Below are 24,714 nucleotides of genomic sequence, written 5' to 3'. Positions count from 1 at the left end.
TTTCACTTCTTCCAAGTACACTTTTAAAAAGCATAGATTGCAAAAGGGGGGGCTTTCATAGTCTCGCCTTCAGCTTCTAAAACTGGACTGAATTTCTGAGCAATTCCACAGCTCCACTGGATGAGAGAAGCCAATTTTCAAAGAGTGCATGATAGCATTAGAATTCATTATAATTTTTTTTCCAGATAAGCTAGTGATACCACTTCACATGCATGCCCTCTCCTCTCCTTTTGGTGTTAGGCAAGGCAAATGCATAAAATTAATGTATTCATCTCCTTTCTAGTAGCTAAATTAAGAGTATAAGAAAGGCCTCTCTATTAAGTCTCTTCTATTAAGGCAGTGCACTCCTAAACAACTTTTGGGTGCATTTTTTTAAAACAAAGAAGCCACTCTACTTGAAAAGGTTGATGTAACACTTTGCATTCTTATCCGTACATTTTAAACCATGTTGTGGCTCTGTGGCTCTTGCAGTAGCAGCAACACAAAAACCAAAACCCAGAAACACAGTCTCCCAAGTGAGACAGCAGTGGGAAAGCATGTATTCCTAATGGAGAATGATGCTCTATTGCATTTCCAACCAGCTTTGTAAAACGAAGCCAGACAGATTTAGCTATTATCCAAACATTACCGACTAGCAATGAGCTATATTTTTCTCATTCAAAGTGCTGCTCAAGGGGGCAGAGAGGTCCCTGGGTCTGACAATAGCCTGCTACCAGGTGGAAACAATTAAGGAAGGAAGCTCTCCTCCACTGTGCAAATTATTTACTAGCAATCCCCACCAAAGCTCATGCCATGACCTAGTGTAACCACATCACTTACATCACATCTCTCTCTTCCTGTATGGCAAGGACAAGACAGCCCCATGAGTTCTTCATGTTTCTACAGAGTATGTTGATTTCTGTAATCTGTCATAATTGTAGCTGTTTTTAAAAATCAGTCTGCCTTCTTACTTCATCTGAAAGCTAAAATAGGGAACATCTTCCTTTGCTGTGAGTCAACCTAATTCTGTTTACTAGCTATACTTTAATTCACATGAGATAGAACTCTAGCTCAGAGTTAATAGCATGGGTTTTTTCTTTTAAACATGAAGAACAGGAAAAAAGGAAGGGGAATAAAAAAATGTGTCAATAATCTTGTAATGGTAGTTTTTCTTGCAATACTGATTTAAAAAACTGGTATTTGTATATATAGTAGTTCAGCAACAATGGTAGTCCTACCTTATCTTTTTCATTATAGTCTTCAATGAAGTATTATAAGCAAATTTTTTTTTTTTTTTTTTTTTAATAAAGGTTAGCTTGTTACATTCTGCATGTTTGAGCCACATTATTCATCTTTGATATCCTGGTCATCTAAACCAAGAAGTCAGTATTCATTCCTCCCCACAACATGATTATTTCTGAAGATTATTAATAACAATGCTGAAGTTGAAGGAGAAAATCCTATCATACATGTAGGACAAACAAATGCTTTAGATATTTAAAATACATTATGAATGGAGACAGAGAAAGGAAGTCACTGAGGGAAACTCACTAAGCATGCAAACTGCCCATCTTTGTTTCTTCAAAGAAACAGTTTCACCCTATAGCTATCTTCAACTTGACCTAAATGTTTTAAGACAAAGTTAGGCAAAATAAATCTTGCTCATACTGTATGTCATTAAGGGTCAAGTTTTTAAAACAGAAATGGGCTACAAAGCAAGACAGTGCAGTGGCTGATCCTTGCAAAAGCAGTGTTGTGGTGCAGTTGGACACTGCTCATAACAAAAGAAAGGTTTCTTCTTACCTCATGAAGCCACAAGTAACATGTTCTGCTGAGAGAGCTTAACACATTTGAATGTTTTCCATTAAAGGGTCCTGATATTCGGTGCCACTATGGACCACCTGCCCAAACATGCACCAAGAACAAGCACAGCAGGAAAAACACTAGAATTCAGACTTCCTCCACTTGGGCTTCCCCTTTGCTCAATAAAACAGCTGTCACCATCTTAGCCAACTTCAAAAGTAAGGAAAAATACCACTTCCTCTCTCTTTCCCAGAAAGAGCTGGGGAAAGAGGATGAAGATGCAGCATCATGGTCTCACTGGAGATTGCTCACTCCTGACTCCTACACTGATCTTCTGAATTATAAGATGGAAGAAAAGTGACCAGTATTTGAATGAACACCATTTTACCATGAGCTCAGATACTCATTTGCTTTCTCTTCCTTCCCAATACACATAATATAACTGTAGGTCCAATGTCTTTAGGAAATTATCAGTAACTGTGACAGAGAGCAAAAATAGCCTCATTTCTTAAGTAAGTGGGTAAAAGGCAAAAAGAGAAGGATGAAAAATAACACCTCTTGCTACAAACAGTTGGTGCAAGATGATTATGAATGGAGCATAACAACTCCTTGTCAGCAAAGCCCTACAAGACAGAAGGAGCAGTAAAAAATAGCAGCAAGAAATGCAGCAGGGAGAAACCCAACACACTTAATCCTCAATAAAGGCAAATGGGTTTCAAGAGTTGGTGAAGCTCTTTATATCACCAGAGAGGGAGAGAGAAAGTAATTACTGGACATTCCTCTCCTGAATGTAACTTATTCCAATAGACTCTGGTTACAGTACATCTGCTGAGTATCTCCTCTAGAAGGGGTTTGAAAGACCAACAGATTACACACAATGTAAGAGCTTACAACATCACTCAGTTAAAAGCAACACTCCTCTGAAACCAGCACTCGACCTCCTGCTTCTCTACCCAACTACTTAACATTGCAGAGTTCATTGCATTAACATACTTAACATTGCAGAGTTCAAAAAGACCTTAAACAAGCAGAATTTGAAATAAAGGTCAAACAAAGCAAATGAAAATGTGACTTCTCCTTATAAAAAACTGTACTAAAAGGAACACCCACCCTGAAGCACAGGCACACAATACTTTTTCTCCATCTATGCATTGGACTGGTACAGGTTTAAATCTGACAGTGTGCTTAACCTGGTGTCTTGATAGATAAATAGAGATATTCTGCAAAGACTGATCTTGCAAATACGTAACCACCTATTAACAAGAATACTTGAAAATCAAGCAGCTCTCTTCAGGCACTTCACTGTCAGTAATAATGCTCATCAATCCAAAATTAAAACCACTACAAAGAATGAATGTCTGAATAGAATCTGAAAAAATATCAAAAGCAGAAAATGGAGCAAGACAAACCTCTCTTAGGGTACGGTGCTCCAAGGTCCACAGGCATTCCAGCAGAAGTGCACAGATAGTGCTCTGAGTCTGCTGCCCTCAGGATTGGTTAGCCCAGATCGGTGCTGCTGCTCCAGATTCAACCGACCCCTCTACTGGCTTGCTCAGGACTGAGCTGAGCCCGTGCTTCAAGCCTCACCTTCTATTGGCCCCTAATCCTGCTCATGCGCAGTTGGGGCCCACCCTAATCAGGCACAGGTGGGCTTAACACAAGCTCATGCCCACTGCCTGGCAATTAGTGGCACCTGGTTGCCTCATTGCCTTATTTCACTACAGAAAATAACCAGAGATGAGAAAAAACATACTCCCTTGAAGCATTTAACTACTGATTTGCCTCCATTGCCCAGCTGCATCAATGCAAAACACAGGCAAAGTCACCTGACCAATATCACTTTTGTATCCTTTGTGGGATTTTGGGTTTTGTGTGTGTGATTTTTCGTTGGGTTTGTTTGTTCGTTTTCTGGTTTGTGGGGGTTTTTTTTGTTGTTGTTGGCTTTTTTGTTTGTTTTTAATAAATGAATACCACAAACCGGAACTCCTAAAAACTTCCCTGGTTTAGGGGCTGTAAAATCTGGAAGATCTGCAGAGATCCTCAGACACAGGTGAAGTTTGATCAGGCTAAATGGTCAATGGAGGATTTGAGTTTTAGTCTCCATTCAGAACTCTCAAGAATCACTGTAAGGCACATGGGAAGTTACAGATGTGATGTTTTGAAGCCAAAGCTAGAGTCAGTAGATGAGAAAAGACCATTTCAAAAACAAATGGAAATTATTTTAAACACTGCACTTGTATTTTCGTTTATGGAGATGAGAAGAAAAAGGGATAGAAGCTGGACTCTCCTTTCCAGTACATAAACCTACATTTCTGGCTTTGAAATAAGAGAAAAGAAGGGAAAAAAGAGGTTGGGTTTTCTATTAGGAAGCCAGATGGTGCACAAAGGAGCAATCATGAAGGGTTCTGTTTCACTCAGCTTTTTAAGTACTGATAGGATGGTACTCTTAACACTGTGCCAAAACACTTAAGTGCCATTTCATGATGGGTGATGCCATCAGTACAGGCACCTCTAAGCAGATTTCCATGCCTGTGCCTGGGTTTTGGATGAGATCTCTGGCAGCCAGAGGGGAGGGGAGGGGAGGAGGGCTGCCTGAGGTTCCCAGCCACCCTGCCAAAGGGGACCGCTCCACAGCTGCTGCCTTCACCTGCACCTTTGGAATCAGTGCTGCCAGCATCAGGACAAAGGGAAACACGTTGAGACTAAGTGATTTTAGAGCCTGAAACGTTTTCAGAAAGGAATTCTGATACCTTGGCAGAAGGGTCGAACCCAAGCTTATACCATGCATATATTAGTAAAGCCACAATCTTGCCACTCTGATGCTGGCAAAAACTGGGTGACAAACATACATTTTTTAATCTCATTACATCAGAAGTCTAGATGGAAATACATTTGTATGTCTTTTACTTGTACTTTTTCAGCAGTTTTGCTGAGATTAATATAGCACATTAGTAGGTTAGAGGGGCTATAGTTCTATAAGAGGGGCTATATGAGGAGACTACTGCAATTATAGGAAATTTTTATTTGCAACTGTAGGAAAACTATTTTAACAGACAACCGGGTACATTTATAAAGTTGAAGCAGTTAACCCAAGCAGTATATGTTCAAACTATCAGGATTTAGGGAACGATTTGATCACCTGAAATGACAGTCAGAAGGGTATTCTCAATGCAGATTACACACTAAGCCATTTCCAAATCAGTTCATTGGGGTTGCTTTGTAGGAGATGAATTGAATCAACTGCAGAGCACCCTTGTTAAGCCTATGTAGTTCACAAATCCAAGCTGAAGCTAAAAATAATCGGAGGAAAGCTTTTAAGAGATTTGTTTACTTCATGGACAGCAAGACACCATCTAAAATAAGGGATGTTTGTTCCACTTAACCTGGCAAACAGCCCCAAATCACACAATCAACCTGTCAGTTCTGTATTTTTGATCTTCTTGCTTCCTAGCTCCCAGCTCCCCCCCAGACATCCACTGGCAACAGTTTTTGCAGTAGATCACAAGAAGACAGACAGAAGCTCCCAGTCAAATTTGAGCATAACCCGATCTAAAAATGCCCACTCTGTCCTTCCAGCTCTCCCAAGCAGGAATGAGATCACAGGGAAAGGCTGATGCCACACCAGTAACCCACACACCACCTGTGGGGGGGCACTGGGGACACAGCACAGCTGGCATCACAGGGACCAGTGATGGGAAGGAGGAGCACCTGTAGTCACCTATCCTTGGAAAACAAATCCCTAGCATTCACTTACTTGAAATAGGGCAACAACAGCACATAGGTTTCACTGGGGATGATGTTGCTCTTATCAGCTCAGCAGGGGTCAGAGCCAGGTTTCTAGTGACCCTGCAGCTCTGCTGAAGCCAGAGGAATCAAAGGGGAAGCTCCGACAGCTGCTGCAGGATTATCTTAGCAAAGGAGGCAGGGGAGGAAAAGCCAGGAGCCTTCACAAAAGCCTTCTTGCCAACCCTGATGCAGCCACCCCTGGGAAACCAGCATTTCTATCCTCAGGACTGCTGCGAGAGCCCTCCAGGTCTAAGGGTGGCCCTGACCCCTGACAAGGGCAAGACTTTCTCAGAGATTTGTCCTGCTGGCAAAGGCATCCTGGCAGGTATACTGCAGCTCATCAGCAAAACTCGTGAGCAGCACAAATCTTTCTGTTTTGCACTCTCTTAGCGTTTAAGAACTTCATGTAATATACAAGAGACACCACTACTGGTATTCACCAACATAAGATCCTGACACTCATCCTTATCAAATACTTACATAAGCAAGAGGCAGCAGGTTCCACTAACTGTAAGAATCAACAAAAGAAAGATCAGGCTCAGAGAGAATAGTAACAACATTTAAAGAACCCAGCCCATCAGTGAAGACGGCGCCCTGCAAGACACTGTACAAGCAGGTTTGCTCTCAGCCCACAGGAGGTGCAAGCTATGGGTAAGGTAGAAAAACCCAAGCAGATATGGACAAAAACAACAAAAGCCACAGGAGACAGAACAAATTTAATACGGACATGGAAGAAGATGAGTGGAGCTTGCAACGCTTTCACAGTTCATGTTCTATGGTGATACGAAACTGCTTTTGCTCACAATGTTTTTATCTGGTAGGGCTTATGCCTTGTTTGATACTGAAAACAACGGTGTTTCTATTACGAGATGATTAGGACTGGAAGGTAGAACAAGAAAAAATAAAAATTTTCAAACATTTTTCTGAAATATGAGGGGGAAAATGAGATTGTGATTCAGATACATTACTAGAAAAAAGCAATCCCCTTATTAACTGCAACTAATTTTGATTGAAATAGTAATTCCTTTAATTACAGTTAATGAAAAACACTACACGTAATTTGTTTTCCCCATGTATTCGTGCACTAGATACAAATTTCCATTACCTCATCAATACTCATAGCATGAAGTAATCACAAATAAAACACGAGCAAATCTCTAAGATACCTATGTTCTTAAAAAAAAATAAGACAGCCATACCAATGTTTAGGTTTATATAAGCAATTTTACTAATTAATATAACATAGAAGGGGTATATATGAAGTATGTTGGTTTTCGGTGGGATTTTTGTTCCAGAATAAGGGCCTGAAAGACAAGCACTTTAGGACCAGGACAATTCATACTTGTAAAGTCTCTCAGATAGCAAGGACTCAACTCTAGAATGATCTGACTGCTTCAAGACTCATGATAATAAATTGGGAAAAGGCTATAAGTTATAAATTTGAACCACTGCAGATAAGCCATTTACTAAGTCTGGCACTGGTCTCCATCTCAGCTTTCTGGCTGCATCTGCCCTGAAGACAGAGCCACAACTCTAGCCTATGCCAGAAATATTTAAATCCAAATAACTCAGATTAACATTGAGGCAAAAATACAACACTTTCAGCTCAGACACCCAAACTATATTTAAACCACAGAGGATCTCAAGAACACGCATTGCCCATACATCATCCCTTATCCTGGATGATTTCCTGCTTTTAGTCCTCTATTAGGTTGGACAGAGATTGCAGTTGTCCCTTATATTTGCAGGGTCTCCATGACTCCAACTAAATCCCTTTAAAACTGGCTGTTACTGCCATGTGAATGTGAAATAGTTACACCAAAGCAAGGGATCAAAGCATGCTACGAAAAGCATTAACATTCCTGAATGCTCAGAATTTATTTTTTGTTTTACTTTCATGCGTAATAGTTCCTGTTATTGCCTTCTGAATATTACCATTAAATGCCTACTGCTTGAACATGCTTACAACATCCTGGTGTTGTAAGACCAGTACTGCCAAGGTGCAAGGCAGTTTGCTTGGGAGCTGCTGATGGCTGATCTGTGCAAGCAGGATGTTCCCATCCTATCCCTGCGTCCCAGCTCTGACACTGCACAAAGCCCAGATCTCACCATGCACAGGATATAGACATATTATAAGAAATGTCCTATAAACTAAAGGTGAACGCAAGCCATGGCCATTAGCACTTCTAATCCATTCCTCTCCTCTAAAAAAAAAAAAAAAAAAAAAAAAAAAAAAGAAAAGTATTAAAAAAAAAAAAGCTAACATGAAAATCTCATTGTACAGTGCATTTCTACCAAGCTCATACCAACATCAAAAACCAGGTAATATGCAGGAGACATGGGAAATCTTTTGAAGCTTCATTCAGCACTCTTGAGCACATCCACCAAACATTTCAGTAAAACTCCACATAGAGCTCTGGTCTCAGAACACATTACTTGTGGCTACATTTCCAATTTCAGATGACAACTCTTGGAGGCCTGGCAGTATAATGTGTCTTTACAAGTCACTTTTTCTTTAATGTAAAAATTGAGTTTTCCTTTGTCCTTTAGGTAGACCCTGTAGGAAAGATGAAGTCCAAGAAGAAAGAGAAAAGCCTCTTCTACCTTGCATTAAAGATGCATGTTTGTCTTCTACAACAATAGTCTAGGCAAAGACAGGGGAAAAAATTACTTGTTAACTCATAACAATTCTAATAATGGGATAATATATGAATGTCACATGTTGTGCAATGTTATGTTTGAAACCATGAAATTCATTTCATGGTGAGAGGGACTAGAAAACTTCTTCACAGTAGAATATTCAAAGCACAAGGCACTGTGACACTTTCCAAGAATTTCTATAGCCTTATGTCTTCAACCATTACTTCATATATATATATATATGCGCCATTGTCTCTGCTGATAGTTCAGCTTAGCCTTCCATCTGAAGCACTACTGCCAAGGCTTGGTTAAAATCTTGTGCTTCATTATCCATACAAGTCTTGGCAAGGACCAGATGAGAGCAGCAGTGCTTCACATCACCACCAGCTGTCCCAAACTAGGACTTAGAGTAAGGAACAGCCAAACAAGGCAGCAGCAAAACCATAGCTTCTGCAGCCATCTCTGTTTTGCACAGCAACATCTAAGCCTGTCCTCAGACACACTGTTTGATCTGTTTTTCTCATTTTTTCCCCCCCCACACATTGTGTCTTTCTCCTTTTAAGGGACTTTATTAACAAAGTCATTGCTCATCTTCTTTACTTTGGTTCCAGCATCAGTTTTCTATATGTGTCTTATGAGCTTTCCACTGCAGGAAACACGAGAGGAGAAAAAGACCCAGGGAGACAGGGAAGAATAGATGAGAAGAGCAAGCTGACATCTCATGAAAGGCAAGAGTGAAACCCACGGAGACCTCTATGGACAAGCTTCCCTGGTACCCCGTGACCAGATTATCAGCACTAATAATTGCTCATCCCCATTTCCACAGCTAACAATTGCCTCTTTCAGACCTCCTGGTCATGTTGACAGTGTGATTGATCTCAGGTTTGTTTCAGCAAGGCAAGCATCCTTGGCTTAATCAGTTTGACTCAGCCTGGCTCACTGGAACAGAAACAGTCGAGACTGCAAAAATCTAGGGCCAGTGTCTCTTCCAGCAAATGTACTATCAGCACTGATCTGCTGAGAGCAATTCTTATGCCAATTTATGTCCTGGGTTTGGATCCTCTGCATCCCATAAACTGACCAGCCAAAGGACTCTCTCATTTCACCCTTATCTACTACATCTTCTGCCTTGCCTTTCCCTTTCTCCAGATGCTCCCTCACTGTCACCATAACGTTTAGATGGCCCCTGTACCTACAAACATAACACAGAGTACAACACTCGGGAGCACTACACAAAAACCACCTTTTTTCCATGCATTGCTCTTCTCACACCTTTCAGTCTGAAGCTCCCAGGAGCAAAAAATCTCCTCCCAAGTGCTCCTGAAAGCATGCTGGGGTACCATACCCTTCCCAGAGGGGTAATACAATTGAAGTGAATGTAATTACATCAGCATTTTATCAGACTGAAACAAATATCTCAAACCTTAGAGCACGTCAAAATCTGAGAAGTGAGAAAGTATTTGCCCCAGACACCTGTGCACACAACATCCGACGAGCTCGGTAGCAGTGCTGAACCTTCTATTGCCTTGCTGCTTTACTTTTTTTCCTACTTGTCCACTACTCCAAGTAGTCCCAGTCTATTCCCCAAGAACAACTGGACTGCACAATAAGCAGGATAATGGAGCTAGTATGTTCTCTTCCATTCACAAAACACACTGGAATATCAGTCTCCAACTTGGAGAGGAGACAAGGTTCTGCACCTACGTGTAAGGAGAGAGAGCAAAGACAAAGGAAATGCTGCAGCCTGAATCTAACCTAATGGTGGGGAGATGGGGGGAGTCATGTTCCTCCCATTCAAAGCCATGAACAAAGAACAAATAGCCACAACAGTCTGCCAAAATGAAGTAATTAAAAAGAATTAATAGCAGCTATTATTTTCCTAAGACCTCCGCGTTTCTCCTTTTACACAAGTTCATCACACTATTGAGCAGGTTGATTTTAAATGAGAATTAGGCTGCAGCTTTTTAGTATGCTCCAGGTAAAAAGGGTAAGCATGCACAGAGGGCACCTGATAACATTATTTGCACATGCACTATTGTGTAACTGTTTCCATAGGCACAAAGGAGTGTCGGGCTGCTGTAAGACTTCATGCTAATTGGTTGTGTGTGTGTGATATGAAATGTAAATTAGGACTTTCTCAAAAACCCAGAAAACTGCACTTATCTAAATCTCACAGGATTAAGGGGGCAGTCGTTCAAATAATATTTCTCACTGAGAAATGTGAAACTGCAAAGATGTTCTGCAACAAGACAGAGATCTGTCAGTGTGTGTACCAGTTGTTTTTCTGCACAAGCAGCTACAAATCAAATTTGCAAGTCAGTGAAACATCTGGAGGAGAAAGCCTCAGATGGCAAGAACTATCACCATTATGGTAATACCCACAGTGCTTCCTTACCAAGAATGATATGAAAATAAGTAGTTAATATACAAGGTGATTACAGCAGTTGACATAATTATAAAATATTGAATGCCTCAGGGTTGAGGAGGCTGGCCTTTCACTTCTGTTTTATATCATTCCCCTTCCAAAAGAAAGCATCTCCCACTAAGTTTTTCTGAATAATGAAACATAATAATGATACTAATTCCTTAGATGCCTTTGTGCCAAAAATATAAAATAAAAATATATTAAAAGAGCAAGCACAACCCATAAATATTTTCACCGATTCATTATTTAGGACCAACCAAGCATTTTATGAATTGTAGTTATTTTTGATGTTTTATATACTCTGTTTGTTTATGCCCAAAATGTTCACCTACCTCCTCACTCTGGCTCTCCATCACGCAACAGCAAGACCTGTCAGGCTTCAAAATGCATCACAAGGGTCTTATTCTCATATCCTTGCAGGCCTCTCTCCTGCAAATGCTTAGCTATGTGTTTAACTTTATGTATACAAGTAGTCTCACTGAACTCATTCATGAAACTGTAGCCTTATTTAAATTGCCACAGGTTTTACCACTGACTCTAGTTGGATCCAGATTTCATCTAATGGGACTATTTACATCTGAAAAGCTGTACACATGTCCAAGAATTTGTAAAACTGAAGCCTTAGCTGCAAAGCCAAGGCACACACTGCCATTTTATCTCTTACTTGGCATAACCACAAAATTATTTGCTTATCTCTACCTTAAGTTAGGAGGCAATAAGCAGATCATCACTAAAGCAGATCATTAGGTCGTATTTTTCTTCCTTCTTGGATATTACTAAGCAGCCTATTCATCCTCTCCAATCTGCTCATTTTTTCCATTCCAATAAGCATGAAATAGTTAATGTATAATCAGCTAGGCACTGATTTTTGCTTAGCTGGAGAGTTCATTCATTTTTATTTCAAAAAAGAAAAAATGTGACAAACAGAACAAATTAGTCAGCTGAAGTTTTCTTTCTTTAATTAGAACAGCAGATTCAACCTATCTAAATTGAATTCAATTAAATCAAGGTTTAGTCAGTTCCCAAAACAATAGCTGAAATATAATCTCTGCACTTGCTTCCTCATTTAATTTTATTTAGTGTAAGGTGACCCAAGTACCTAACTTCTAACTTTCAGCAGAAAGAAGCTCCAAAAATTGCAGAGATCTTTTGCTGTAGGAAGTAAAAATGCAGAAGTTACTGCCATACAAAGAGTTCCTACTGAAATTAAGAACAATGATTAAAGAAACAAAGACTCCTTGAATACAAAAAACAACCCGCTTTTCCTGATTACCACACTACTTACTATATTCACAAGCTTAAAAATTCCCAAGGGCGTAATTTGATACTAATTGGAAGATTCACTGATTGCAGGGTCCATCCCTTCACTCCCTCCATGACCTGCACTGCCAGTGCAGACACAAGATAGCACTGCAAGTATAGATAAGATGAAAAATTGTCTGTTACTATATGTGCACATTAAATGCAACTGTCCCATTACGAACAGGGGGTTTGTATTTCACATTACGAAATACAGCCTGATAAGCAGTCTTCTCTCAGCAGCTTATTCTACAAGAGTGCTCATTTACTCTTGGCAAAGGATTAAGTGGTACCATTCCAGGTTCAGGCTAAGAATTATAATATCACAATATCTGCTCTTCTTTAGCAGGACTGGGTTTTGCTATCTCACACATTTTATACAATATTTCAATCCATGAAAAGTAAGGATGAAAATAAATATTCTCCACTCATTACTATCTTCTCATCCACGTATAGACACTGTGCATTTTCATCCTCCATACACAGATGTTTCCTCATGATTTCTTATCTTGAATGAGGTATGCAAAATAAAGTGCTCTCAGTGCCCTTGTTCAAGCAAAAACATTCAGTCATCACTACCACTATGCTACACAATGAACAGATGTCCCTATACCCTTGCCCACACCAAGATCCAGTATGATTTATATTTTTAAGTAGAACTGTTTAAATTACACCTCAATCAGAAGGAAATAAAACTTCAATAAGATGCTTTTAATCCCATCCACCACAAAGAATTCTCATTCACATAATTTAGTTTTTTTCATTAGATATGTACAGAAAGAATGAGGTATATAATAAAATAGTGTTTATTCTGGAATCCCATCATCTTTCTCATACTTACATTTACCTGTGTAACAGTTCTTCTATGCTTTAGAGTCATTTTACTTATTCAGAACACTGTACCATAACGTTAGGATTCAGTAGAAAGAAACTGAGTTTTAAAATGTTTTGTTGTAAAAGAAGCCAACACACTTTTTCACATCATTAGCAATCAGCATAGTGCAAACACAAACTGAAATTCCTTGCCTGTAATAAGCTACAATACATGAAGCCTCAACGAAATCTACAAATTTTAGTCTGCAAGATGTTCAGAACCAGCCAAGCACAGAGACAAGTTAGGAGATTTAAATATCACACACAGCATGAGATTTTTGGAAGCTGTTCATAACAGGGTGGTACTTTGCTTCAAGCTACTGCATCAGAGCCTTTCAAGACGTGTATCATACTCATCACCATGGTACCTGCAGACCTGCACTATCCAATTTTCCTGCTTAGACAAGACTGCTTCTCCAACACTATTCCCAAGGAGCACCAAGATCTAGAGCTGCATAAGGAACAGCAAACCTTCTATTTTCCTGAAAAACAAGCTAAATTCCATACACATTAAAGCTAACAGCTCAGAATTACAGTAGATTGAGCACATCTTTGTGTCATATAGACAAAATGCTAAGGTTACCCTTATGTAGTCAGCAGTTTTTAGCATTTTTTTAAAAAGAGTAGAATACCAAATATGAATTATTAGTATCCCAAGCTAGCTGATTAGGTATGCAGCAAACAACCTGGCAAAAGCCAGTATTTCTTAAAGCTTTTCTTCCTTGTATGATCCCTTCCCCACCTCACCAGACTCACTCCTAGCCCCTAAATTAGGTAGCCTTTAAATATATTTGAAAGGATTGTACATATTGATTGAAATTGGAACACGTAGGAAAAAACAGAAGAAAGAGCTGCCTGTCCCCTAGAGGAGAAGAGTTTCCTGCAAGATTTCACAGGTTTATAGTACCTCAGCAAATCAGTTTTGTTTGCTTATAAACACCCCTCTTCTATTAATATCCTGATGTTATATTCTTTGTCAAGTGCTAAAAGCAGGCTCTAAATTCCAGAGGCCCAACTAGCTTTCTGCTCCCTGGACACTGAATCCTTCCTTTCAGATTTATCCCTGTATCAGGTACTTAGAGTGTCATGCCTGTCTAAGTCCATCATAACTTACGCAGCCAGCAGCAAAGACAGTACTCTGAACTGATCCAGCTTGGGTTTTGCTTCCTTAGCACCAGGTCAGCAACATGAGGAACCATTTTCTTTGCAGCTTTCCCCCACACCTAAGTCTTTCTCCTTCGAAAAAAAATGCACCTTAATAAGTCTCCAGAAGCCTAATATTTATTAAAGAGAAATACTACCATTTTTAACAAGCCAACTGATTTACGTACAAGAGATGAGTAATATACTGTGAAATGGAATAGAAAATACATTAGTTTATATCAAAGTGCTTTTAAAAAGCCTACGTTTTCTTCTGCTTTAATTATAAAAATGTAAAAGATCTGGAGTTTAATTACATATAATTAATTTTAAAAAGAAACCTTTCTTCTATAACTAACATTCATTTCTCAAGATCAATCTTGCTTTCCATCCTGGGGAAAAAAAAAACCAAACACCTTTAAAATTTTCCTCAAGTACAACTGAATTTGTTTGAAGAAAGTAAAGCACATACAGTGAAGCTTCATGGGATTTATTGCAAGGAACTTCTTGTTATAATTCAAGATTTTGCAGCACTGAAATGCACAGCTAGATGTATACTACGCCTAGAATTATCTTCTCAGGAATGGTATTTCTTTTGGCATGAGTTGGGAGGAAGTATGGAAGGCCAAAGGCAGAAAGGCTGGCAGAAGAAGAATGACTCTGTTAGAGACCCATAAAGCAAACTTCTAAACAAAGTTTCACAAATTAATTCAGAGAGTTGCCCAAGATGATTCACCTACAAAATTCTGGCACCAGAAACGGCAAAGGCTTAATCCAAGACTTAAGCATTTTTCTTATTTCAGTGGTATCTAAAGGGCTGATGTAGAACACAAAATAAGATTTCTTAAGATCCTGTCTCACTTTGGAACCCATGCCCTGAGTACTTCTGAACTTTCCTAATCTTGTTATTAAAATAATTAAAACCATCAACAACCTTTGTCACACAAGCAGTTAAACCAAATAAATACATTATCAAGCACAAGAGAAGGCACGAAAGCACCTCTACATAACTGCAGGAAAGAAGATGGTATGACAAGGCACAGTGTTTCTTCAAATATATTTGAAAAGAAAAAGGTCTACTTTTAAAAAGCATATATAAAAAAAACAAACCAAACATAGATAGCAAGAGGCTCAGAACCTACATAAGAGCTACAAGTGGACTCTCACACCCACTGAGTCACACTCAAAGCAACATGAGCACCTTCTACTTCAGTAAGAAAAATCTCTGGTGTTATCTGAGGTTAGAAAAGCTGCCCTAATGGCCAGAGGTGATGGCAAGCACCTCATCTGAATTTCCAGCTGGACCTAATCCCCATCTCAAAGTGGCCCAGTACAAGTCCACTCAAAGGAGCTCACTGTATAGCCCAGCATCTTTCCTTGCATTTCACTGCAATCTTTCATTCACATTACTACAAGCCTGTCAAATGTATATACAAAAATATAAAAAAAAGACTTCAATCGACAGCACAATGTCCTCAGTTACAGCAGCTTGAATCATGAAGGTACTAAAACACACTGCAGGGAAACACCCTGAGTTGGGAGGCAAGCACAGGAATCACTGCAAGAAATGTGGATCCAAAACACAGACTATACAATGAATATTTAGACTTTACATTATGGCAGGTAGAGACCATCTCTGCCTACCTTCTAGAAGCAATTTCAGCATACCAACCCTTTTTTAAACAGGTGCTTGGCACTTCATTGAGTCTTTCATCTCCTATTAGAACCTGAAAGAAGCCACATCAAGGGGCTCCTTGATAAAACCAAACAAACAGTTTGGTGCTAGCTAGGTGGATGGGGGAGTTCAGTTTTAACTGTGATACTACACATCAGGGGCTTGGCTGACATCCACGTACAGACAGGTTTCTTTTCCTAGTAGCAGTGCTAATTCTTGAAGATACTCATGGAAAACATCCACTGCCTTAGGTTTTTTCCCCATGTCTTCTGTTTTCTGCCACCTTAAACCACTGCAAACATTAACTTAAGGAGACAACTTTCAGTGGAAGAGTACTTTGTGCTTTCCTTGTATACTAGAACTTGTATTTGCTGGGGTTTTTAATGCCAAAGTAAGTATCCATTATCAGCTTCAATATTTATTGAGCAAAACTCACGAGCTATTTTAAAAGCATCAACTGAGAAACATTCCTGCATAGAAGCTGGCGACTAAACTCTGTAAAGGCACTCCTAATGCACTACAGTGCTCAGAGCCTACACACTTATCAGCCACTGCCTCCAAGTATCTGACTCACAGATAGTCAGATCCAACTGTGAGCTGCATTCCCCTGCATCAGAGGGAGAGAAGATTCTCAGAAAAGCAATTAAAAACTAAAGTCAAGATTACTCGGCGAAGGTAGTCAAGCAAGTGGAAACCCCACACGTACAAATGATATGCTATCTCTACATTGGGACTACAACCAAAACTTGTATATGTCTTTTACTCAGAGATGTGAGTGGGTTCAAAGACAGTTTTCCCACCAAAAGGGTGCCCTAAGCATATGGCACAGGTCATTTTGCAGCAATGATAGGAAGTGGACAGGAGAAAGGCATCCTGGAGTCTGGTTCCTGGGCACAGCACCAGTTATTCTTCTATGTAAAAAGAACACAGGGGCAGGAAGGGAAGAGAGGACAGAGACACAGGAACAGTTTAGGCTGCTGTTGAGTGGGTTTGTTTCCATGACAATGTTGGTCACCCAATTGTGACCCTGCTTCAAGAGTTCAAGTCCTTTTGCAGGATTTAAATACACAAATTACCAAGCTGCATGAAAATAGTATCCAGGCACTGGCAGAGACTTGACAGCAATAGTTCTGCTATCAATATCAATTACTGTGTTGTTCCTCTGAACCTAATACTGGACTAGCTTTCTAAAACACACAGGAGTTAAAATCATACAATCATCAGCCAAACAGCATAGAGTAAAGCTAAGCTCAGAACCACCCATCCTGGAAAAAGGATGCTAAATTCAGAAAAGCATTTCCTCCCTTGAACCACAGGACAGAGGTCAGGGCAGGTTGTTTGTTGTTTGGTTGTTTGTTTGTTCTTTTCCTATTGACAGGATGGAGAGCAATAGAGGATGCCACACATCAGTCCAGTCATCTAGCAGTAATGGTCTGTACCATCATCTGGAAAATCATCGTTCAATTACCTATCAGACTGCAGCTTCCTGGGCCAGCTGGGACCAGGAGTGCTGCTGAGGCCAACATGCTTAACTCCTGGAGAGAAGAAAGCAGTCAACAGTGACCCCAACAAATAAATTAAAAAGCCTTTGTGGCAGACTAATGGGAAGGCCGTCCAGCTCTCAGCTGGAAGATTGATGCCAAAAAAAGACTTGGTGTCAAGTTTCAGGCATGGAATAGAAATCTGCTATTCTATTTACCGTCATAATGGTACACACACCTACATTATTTTTTTAGAGTGCCCCCTGATTTATAATGATTTTTGAAGCATGAATATCGGTCATTTCAATAAAACACTGGGGAAAAAAAATCAAAACAATTAAGATATAAAAGACAATACAGTTTATGCTGAAAGCACAATATTTCCAACAGCAATTAATAACAAACAGCAATTAAATTGGTTACAAGATGAAAAGAAAGAAGGGATATGAAGACAGTAAATAAGCATAATTTACCCTCAACTGAAACCTCCCACTACTCCTGAAAAATCTTCTTGTGAAGCCAGTAAAGACAACTAAGGCTCCCAGAGTAACTCAGCACCCTAGGGAACACAGGATTAGTATTCACAGAAGCCCTTTTTACTTTTTCTCCCTCTTGAAGCTTAACAAGGCCAGAAATGGCTGGGGTGGCAAAGCATTCAAGCACATTGACCAGCCACCCCCAGTTACAGAGGCTGCAAGGCAGAGCTGCATTGGCTTCACACAGCTCTTTCTCTCTGAAGTGGAGATTGACAGATTACTTGATCCTTAGTTGCTGCCCCACTGAATCCAGCATGTTTCTTTGTTTCACAGTAAGCTGTCATATAAGAAATACAGCAACTCCGTGCTAGGCTGAAGCATCCTCCAAAGACTGAGCCAAAGCACACACCACTGCCTTTTGAGATGCTCATTGTGAGCCATTCACAAGTCCATCAGATATTTCAACTGTCCTGAAGCAGCAAACTGAGCAGTAGAGTTGGTAAGTAAAATTTAGAGTACAATTCAAAAAAACCAACTTTCTCTGTCTCTTTGAGTTTCACTCAGCGATGGGCTGGACTCTGGGGAAAAAAATTAGTTTAGTATGGAGCTCAGCAGAAGGTGAAAGTGGGAAAGAAATTACAGGATTTGTACCCTCTCCCTTACTGGTGAGGGACCACCTGTGCAAGCAGTAAGACAAATCACTCAAATACAGAGGCCTAACCTGAGACTCCAAGAATATGACCTAAGAACCTGATGTAGAAGAAGTGAAATTAAATCCTGCTGCCATCCTGACTTAAATAACCTGCCCACAAAACAAGCTTCCACTTTAAAGGAAGATACGGGGAGTTTACATGATCAGTCACCCCAAGCAGGAGTTCAAAGGTTGCCAAACCTCAAAGGCCAAAAATAGACTTGTGCAACCAAGAGAAATTCCAAAATTAATTTAAGAAGCTGAGGGCCAAAGTGTCAAAGAACAAAGAACTTTCAGCAAAAGGTTTGTGTCTTCAGATAAACTGCTTCCATCTTTCAAACAACTATTTCAGACCAAAATCAGGGATGAAAATATAGAGGGAAACAGACAGTTTAAAAAGTTTTCCTTTTCAAAAAAGGACAGCTAACTCAAAATCTGTGTAAAGTCTATAAAACATTGAAAAAAAAAATCTAATCTAAAGCATTAGCCCAAAGAACAGATTCACTTTTATATGTGTAACAGTAAGAATAGGCATTTATTTAATGCTTAGTCGCAGTCTGTTTCTCCAGCTGTAGGTTTGGAGCAACTTTCACCACAAGTTGCCAGCAGGCTTGCATCTACAGCTTCAGCACCAGATATTTCAGCTAAAGAAAGAAATTCCATAAACAAACAGTAAGGTCTGCTTCAGTCAACTTCACAGAAAACAGGAAAAAAAAAAATAAAATCCCAGCAGCCCACAACGAGGGAAGGGCAAGCTTCCAGATGAGGGAAGCAAAGGAGCTCTAATTCAACACTCTTGCAGCTATCAGATGGTTAACAAATTGAGATGAGAAGCTTCTGAGCCTTCTAAATGACTTTAACTCTGGCAAACTTCAAGGATTCAAAAGTGCAGCTGGAATACATATGGGAGATGCTGGAGAAAGTGGATCATCTGAATTTGTAACTCCATTGTGTGCTGGAGGAACTTCCTGCAGATGAGGCACATCCCGTCAGTGACTCAGGGAGGCTCTCCATCTGCTAACAGTCATGACTTTATTCTCAGAACCAGCTACCTGAAGTGACTTGGTTTACGTGTTATATATGCAACAACAAAAAAATCTTAAAGACTGCAGGGACACAATTTCTTTTTTTTTCTTAAAAAAAAAAAATCTCTGCACTACAGCATCTCAATTGCCAAAAAAAAAAAAAATTTTTTTCATAAAACAACGAACCTGCATTTTGATCTGTTTCTTTCAACACAAATTTTTATCCAGAAATAAGTTTCTACATCAAAAGCCAAATATTTTCAGATTATGTTCAGCATTTAAAAATGGAACTGGTACCATATTAACATAATATTATCGTGCCAGGTTTAGCACATTAGATAATCAGTTACTGATTTATTGAGTGGATACTCAACTACAACACCTGAAAAATTACTGTGTCAGTTACTCAGGCATCTTCTCCTGGTTACATTGCTGTTTATCAATATGGTTAAATTGTTTCATATACAAATTATTTTTAGGATAGTTTGAAATTAGAAGGCACAATAGGAGGAACCAAGGGGAAACACCACAGAGAAAGCATGTAAGTCCCCTTCTCCCCACTTTTACCCACCCCCAGCCTCACTTCTGGCATTCAGAAGACTGCAGCCACTCAGAAATCACAGCTACCAAAAGCTATTGGAGAGGTGTACTTGGAGCTGAAAAATAGAGAGTATATGACAAAAAGGGGCCATAAAAATCAGATGTAAATTAATAATGCACACAACAAGACAGATGGCAAGTAATTTTCCTCAGTGTACTTACACTTGTTCTTCTAGTGCACGTATCTGGGTCACTTGCTAGATTAAATCTCATGTGGCAGACCCAACAGAGGTACAGCTGAATGTGAATGGGCTCGGCCTATTTTTAAATGACACAAGTCTGACACCACAGGGTGAAAACATTTATCAGGATTTCTTCAGTGCAGTTTTCAATACTGCCCTGCAACTTTCAAAGAAGACTGTTGTCTATTTTCTACCATCAGCAAAGCTGCCCCATTCAGGCCTGCTCAGCAAAATGCAGCACAAGCTAGAGAAAGTTGGTCAGTGCTACCCAATCTCATGGAAGAGTCCTAAAGGGAAACAGACAAATCTGTACCTACTTTTCAGAGCACCAATTTTGTCCATGCATCATGGAAAAAAAAATACATTGGTCAGTGGTCAGTGCTACCCAATCTCATGGAAGAGTCCTAAAGGGAAACAGACAAATCTGTACCTACTTTTCAGAGCACCAATTTTGTCCATGCATCATGGAAAAAAAAATACATCACTCAAGGTTAAAGATTCCTACTAGTGCTCTCCTTCCAATATGCCTTTATGACATTTGGAGAAGAAAGGAACACCTCAGTGGATGAGTTGCTTTATGTATGTTCTCTGTAGCAATCTATGAGCCCAGATATGCAGAGCACTAAATCATCCACACCTCAAATACCAACTGACAGGGACCCAGCCTACTTAGCACAGGTCACAGGAAGGGCTACAACTCCAATGCAAGGAACCCACAGGTCCAATTGCCTACTTCTATGGGGCCTTAAATGGCAGGTAAAAATAATTACACAGATGTGTAAGCCTAATTGCAGCAATAGGCTTCCCTCCTGCAACACTGGTAGATATCAGCATGAAACACAAATTGCATGTGCAGATTAGCTCCCCATAATCTGGCAACAAGATGGACTTAAAACAGTACAACAAGCAAGATCATCAACACATTTACATGAATGGAAATTGCATTCCCCCCTACCCTTTGTTATCAGTTCCAAGATGATTTTGATGAGCAATAAAACAAACCCACCTCTACTAACAAGCAACACAAGCTCACTGTGGCATCTGACCAACACATACCTATCTCCCTCCTTTCCATGGTCATCGCTTCTTTTGAGTTACTGCATGCCACGTGCAGCATCAAATAAAACAAATAAGCAAAAAAGAGGGTGAAAAAAATGTGTCACAAGATAGGTAGGACAATTTACCCCTAATAATCAATACATGTAACTAGGAATATCACAGCTGTTTAAGATTCACAGTATCAGGGAACAGGGTGGCAAAAGCTTGTGTTTTCTAGGTCTACAGAAAAAAAGGAAAAAAGGAGTGTTTTGTCTTTACACTGGCTCTTGGGTTTGGAGGCTGTTGCTTTGCTTCAAAATAATCAATAAGTCAATTGATCAAAAAGATCACGTTTGCACTGATTACATGTGCGCCACGTATCTGTCTGGCCTAAAAGAAACAAGTTAGGCAGAGTAATGATAGAAAGTTGCTATTCAACTTCCTCAGGCTTGAAATTCGTTCAGTTTCACTTTAACTGGGTGAAGGGTGGGAAATAAAATATCAAATCCTTTGATACACAGTCATAAAAGGCAGACTACAAGGAAGTTTGTTATATCACTGTCCACACGATCTTTGGTTTGGTGCCGTGCTGCTGCTAAAATATTAAGTTTTACCATTGGGAAATTGATTTTGCTGTAAGAAGTTTTAACGATGCCACTTAATCTTACCCAACCTACATAAAAAATACAGAAAGCAATTACAGGCACCCTTTATATCGTCAGCTTGATCACTATATTAAAAAAAGAACAGTCTGATGTAATTTCAATGTAATGGCAAAGGAAGCAGAAAAAACTATGGCAATATGCTGCCCTCCTGAAACAAAACATTGCAGGTTCCCAGCTTAAATGCACAATCTTGATTCACTTAAAGTTACTAGCATGATCCATCTCCCACATGGAGGGCTGTGTCCTGCAGCTCCAGCATCGACCTCCTTTTCTAGTGTTACTTTTCAAGTTGGCTCCTGCGGGGCAGTGAGATTCTGTGATTACAGTTAAAAGAACACTTTGGGTCAGAAAGCCTGCCTCTTTGAATAGATAACCCTTTCTAGTTCAACAAGCACTAGCATGCCACAGCCATTTCTGCCTCGCCCCTTCCAGTACTGCAGTTGAAAGACATTTTAATTAGATGACCTTGCGTACAGAAATGCCATTAACTGGCTTTTAGAGCATGCTAGTGAATGCCTAAATCTTAGCTACAATGATGAGAGGCACTCCATTTTGTCAGAAGGCAAATACACAAACAAAGCAGTATTTAAGAACACCTTTTAAATAGTCTGGGATTAGGACTAGTGAAGACAGGGTGCAATTACCTTTCCCACCCTTTCCGAGATGACGCTACAACATCAGTATTTTCTAACTGCATTAAAAGACACTCGGGCAATATCAAGAGTAATCTTGACCTCCACATCAATAACATCAGGTAGTACTTCAAGTGGCTTTCTCTGACTGGCCAATTTGAACTGGCCTGCAGGACAGGCTTATAAGCAAGCCCTTAAACAACCCAATTTTTCCTAAAAATTACAACATACGCTATTTAGGGCTACATAAGTATTCCACAACTCCTGCACTTCTTAACTATAAAAAGTGAGTTTGAAATAGTCTCCGTATGTAAAAATATTCACTGTTTTCTACTGGTCCAACTCATACTTTGCATTTCAGAACAACAGCAATTTGTTGTTTTTTTCTTTTGCTGTTTGTGAATGAAGTTTTGAAACATTAAAATAGGTTTATGAAAAATCACTGTAGATAACCAGAAGGCTCACAGAAACCTAAAAGCACTTAACTGCTTCACAAGGCTTGAAGTGCATGTAAACGACCTGAAGGAATGAATCGCCACATTCTGTGTCTGACGCTGCTCCCAGCCGGAGACCTTGTTCAGGGCTGCTAACACTTGGCATTTACTTCCAGTGTAATACGCTTAATAGTAGCAACCCTTGAAAACAGGGCAGTGGGGGGCTAGAGGGGGGGGGTGTTATTATGGAAGCGGTGACAGATCGTGAAACATGACAGGTGCACCGTAATACGGCGTAAGGGAGCAAAATTCCAAGTTCAGTAACCAGCAGACTGCGGGACAGGCAGGTTATTTCCCAGAGCAAATTCCTAATCGGAGACATAACTGACCCTTTCGCATCCCATCAGCGCGCTGGGAAAATTAGCTCCTCCAGCAACATTCCTCAGTTCAGGCGCATCCCCTGCCCCACTTCACCGTGTTTCCTCGAGTTCCTCCTCTCTCACACACACACACAAAAAAAACCAAACCCAAAAAAACCCAGCACAGCTGCTCGGAGAGTCACCGGTACCGCGAACCTCAGCCAGGACGCCGGGAACCACCGCTCACACACAGGCACTCCTGCACACCTTCCCTCCTCTCCCTCCACGCCGCCGAGCTCCCCCGTCGGAGAGCAGGGGGTGTGGGGACCGGCTGCTCCCCCCCGGGAGGGCTGGACCAGACCGTCTCGGCAGCCGGGGCTCGCCGTCGCCCAGAGGACGCGGCCACTCGCCACTGACGAGAGAGGCTGATGAAAAGCTGTCAAAGTCAATCCGTGTTCACTTTTTGGATGGTTTAATTCCAATGGAGCATGAAACACCCCAGGACGGTTAGTAAGTTTAGCCAGGCGTACTGTTCTCCCTCATGCATTTTAATTATGCATCTGTTTTAATTGTGATGAGATTAAGTCACCGGAGAACGCACAAATTGGAGTTTTCCCGACTGCTAACAACGGCTTTCAGTAGCTTCTGAAGGCAGGCGCGTTCAGGAGAGGAGCAGGTAGAGAGCTCAACCTAGCTTAGCCCGGCCGGCGAGGATCCGGTCCCCGCGACCGCGCGGAGGAGCAGGACAGCGGGCGACAATGTCCCGCGAAGGGCTCGGTCCCGGCGGAGCATCCCGCCCGCACCGCGCCAGTGGGATCAGCCCAGGACACGCCAAGTTAGCATGTCGGGTCCCTACCCACCGGGAAGGGCTGGAGCAGAGCGAGCCCCCGCGGGATCTGTCAAAGCCCGGGCAGAGGCGGACACCGCCACGGCCACCCGTAGCCGAGGAGCCGCCGTGACCCTCCCGCGGCACCGCGGACACCGGAGGGGACGGCCACCACCCCGCTCCCGGCAGGTGGGCAGCCCTCGCCCGCCCGCCCTCCCGCCCGGCCCCACCGCTCCCCGCCCTACCTGTCATCGTAGCAGAAGTCGGCGCCCAGGGTGTTGAGGTACAGGGCGAGCCCCAGGGCGCTGCTCAACAACTCCGCGATCATCTCTCCCCGCCTGCCGCCGCCGCGCTCGCACCGGGGCAGCCCCTCCTGGCCGGCCTCCCGCGCCAGCTCCGCCGCGGCTGCCCCTCTTGCCCCCCGGCACCGCGGGGCGACGCTCCGCGATCCGCCGGCGGCCGCAGAGTGACGGCGCCCCCCCGTGCCTCTTCCACGGCCCCCTACCCCATGGCAGCGGGACGAGTGGCGGAGAGAGAGCAGCTGGGCTGGGCTGGATTGGGCTGGGTTGAGCGGGGCGCGGCGGCGGCTGCCGCCCTCCTTCCGCGGCGCCTCCGCAGAGTTGCCGGCGCTCAGGCTCCGGCCTCGCCTCCGGTACCGAGCTCCGGCTCCCGCACGACCCCGGCC

The 24,714-nt window shown here is 41.5% G+C and overlaps 1 protein-coding gene across 1 annotated transcript in view; it reads right to left on the bottom strand.

The window, feature by feature from the left end:
• The window catches only part of TMTC2 (transmembrane O-mannosyltransferase targeting cadherins 2), a 248,807-nt gene extending 224,427 nt beyond the window's left edge, over positions 1–24,380 (bottom strand). The window contains exon 1 of the mRNA XM_030456167.1: positions 24,275–24,380. Coding sequence (XP_030312027.1) covers positions 24,275–24,357 — 83 coding nt within the window. The 5' untranslated portion in view covers positions 24,358–24,380. The remainder of the gene's footprint in view (positions 1–24,274) is intronic.
• Positions 24,381–24,714: the final 334 nt, after the last annotated feature.

The sequence above is a fragment of the Calypte anna genome, chromosome 1 (genome assembly GCF_003957555.1).
Source record: "Calypte anna isolate BGI_N300 chromosome 1, bCalAnn1_v1.p, whole genome shotgun sequence".
Lineage (NCBI taxonomy): Eukaryota > Metazoa > Chordata > Aves > Apodiformes > Trochilidae > Calypte > Calypte anna.
Note: the sequence above shows the minus strand (reverse complement) of the source record. Positions and strands in the feature narration are given on the sequence as shown.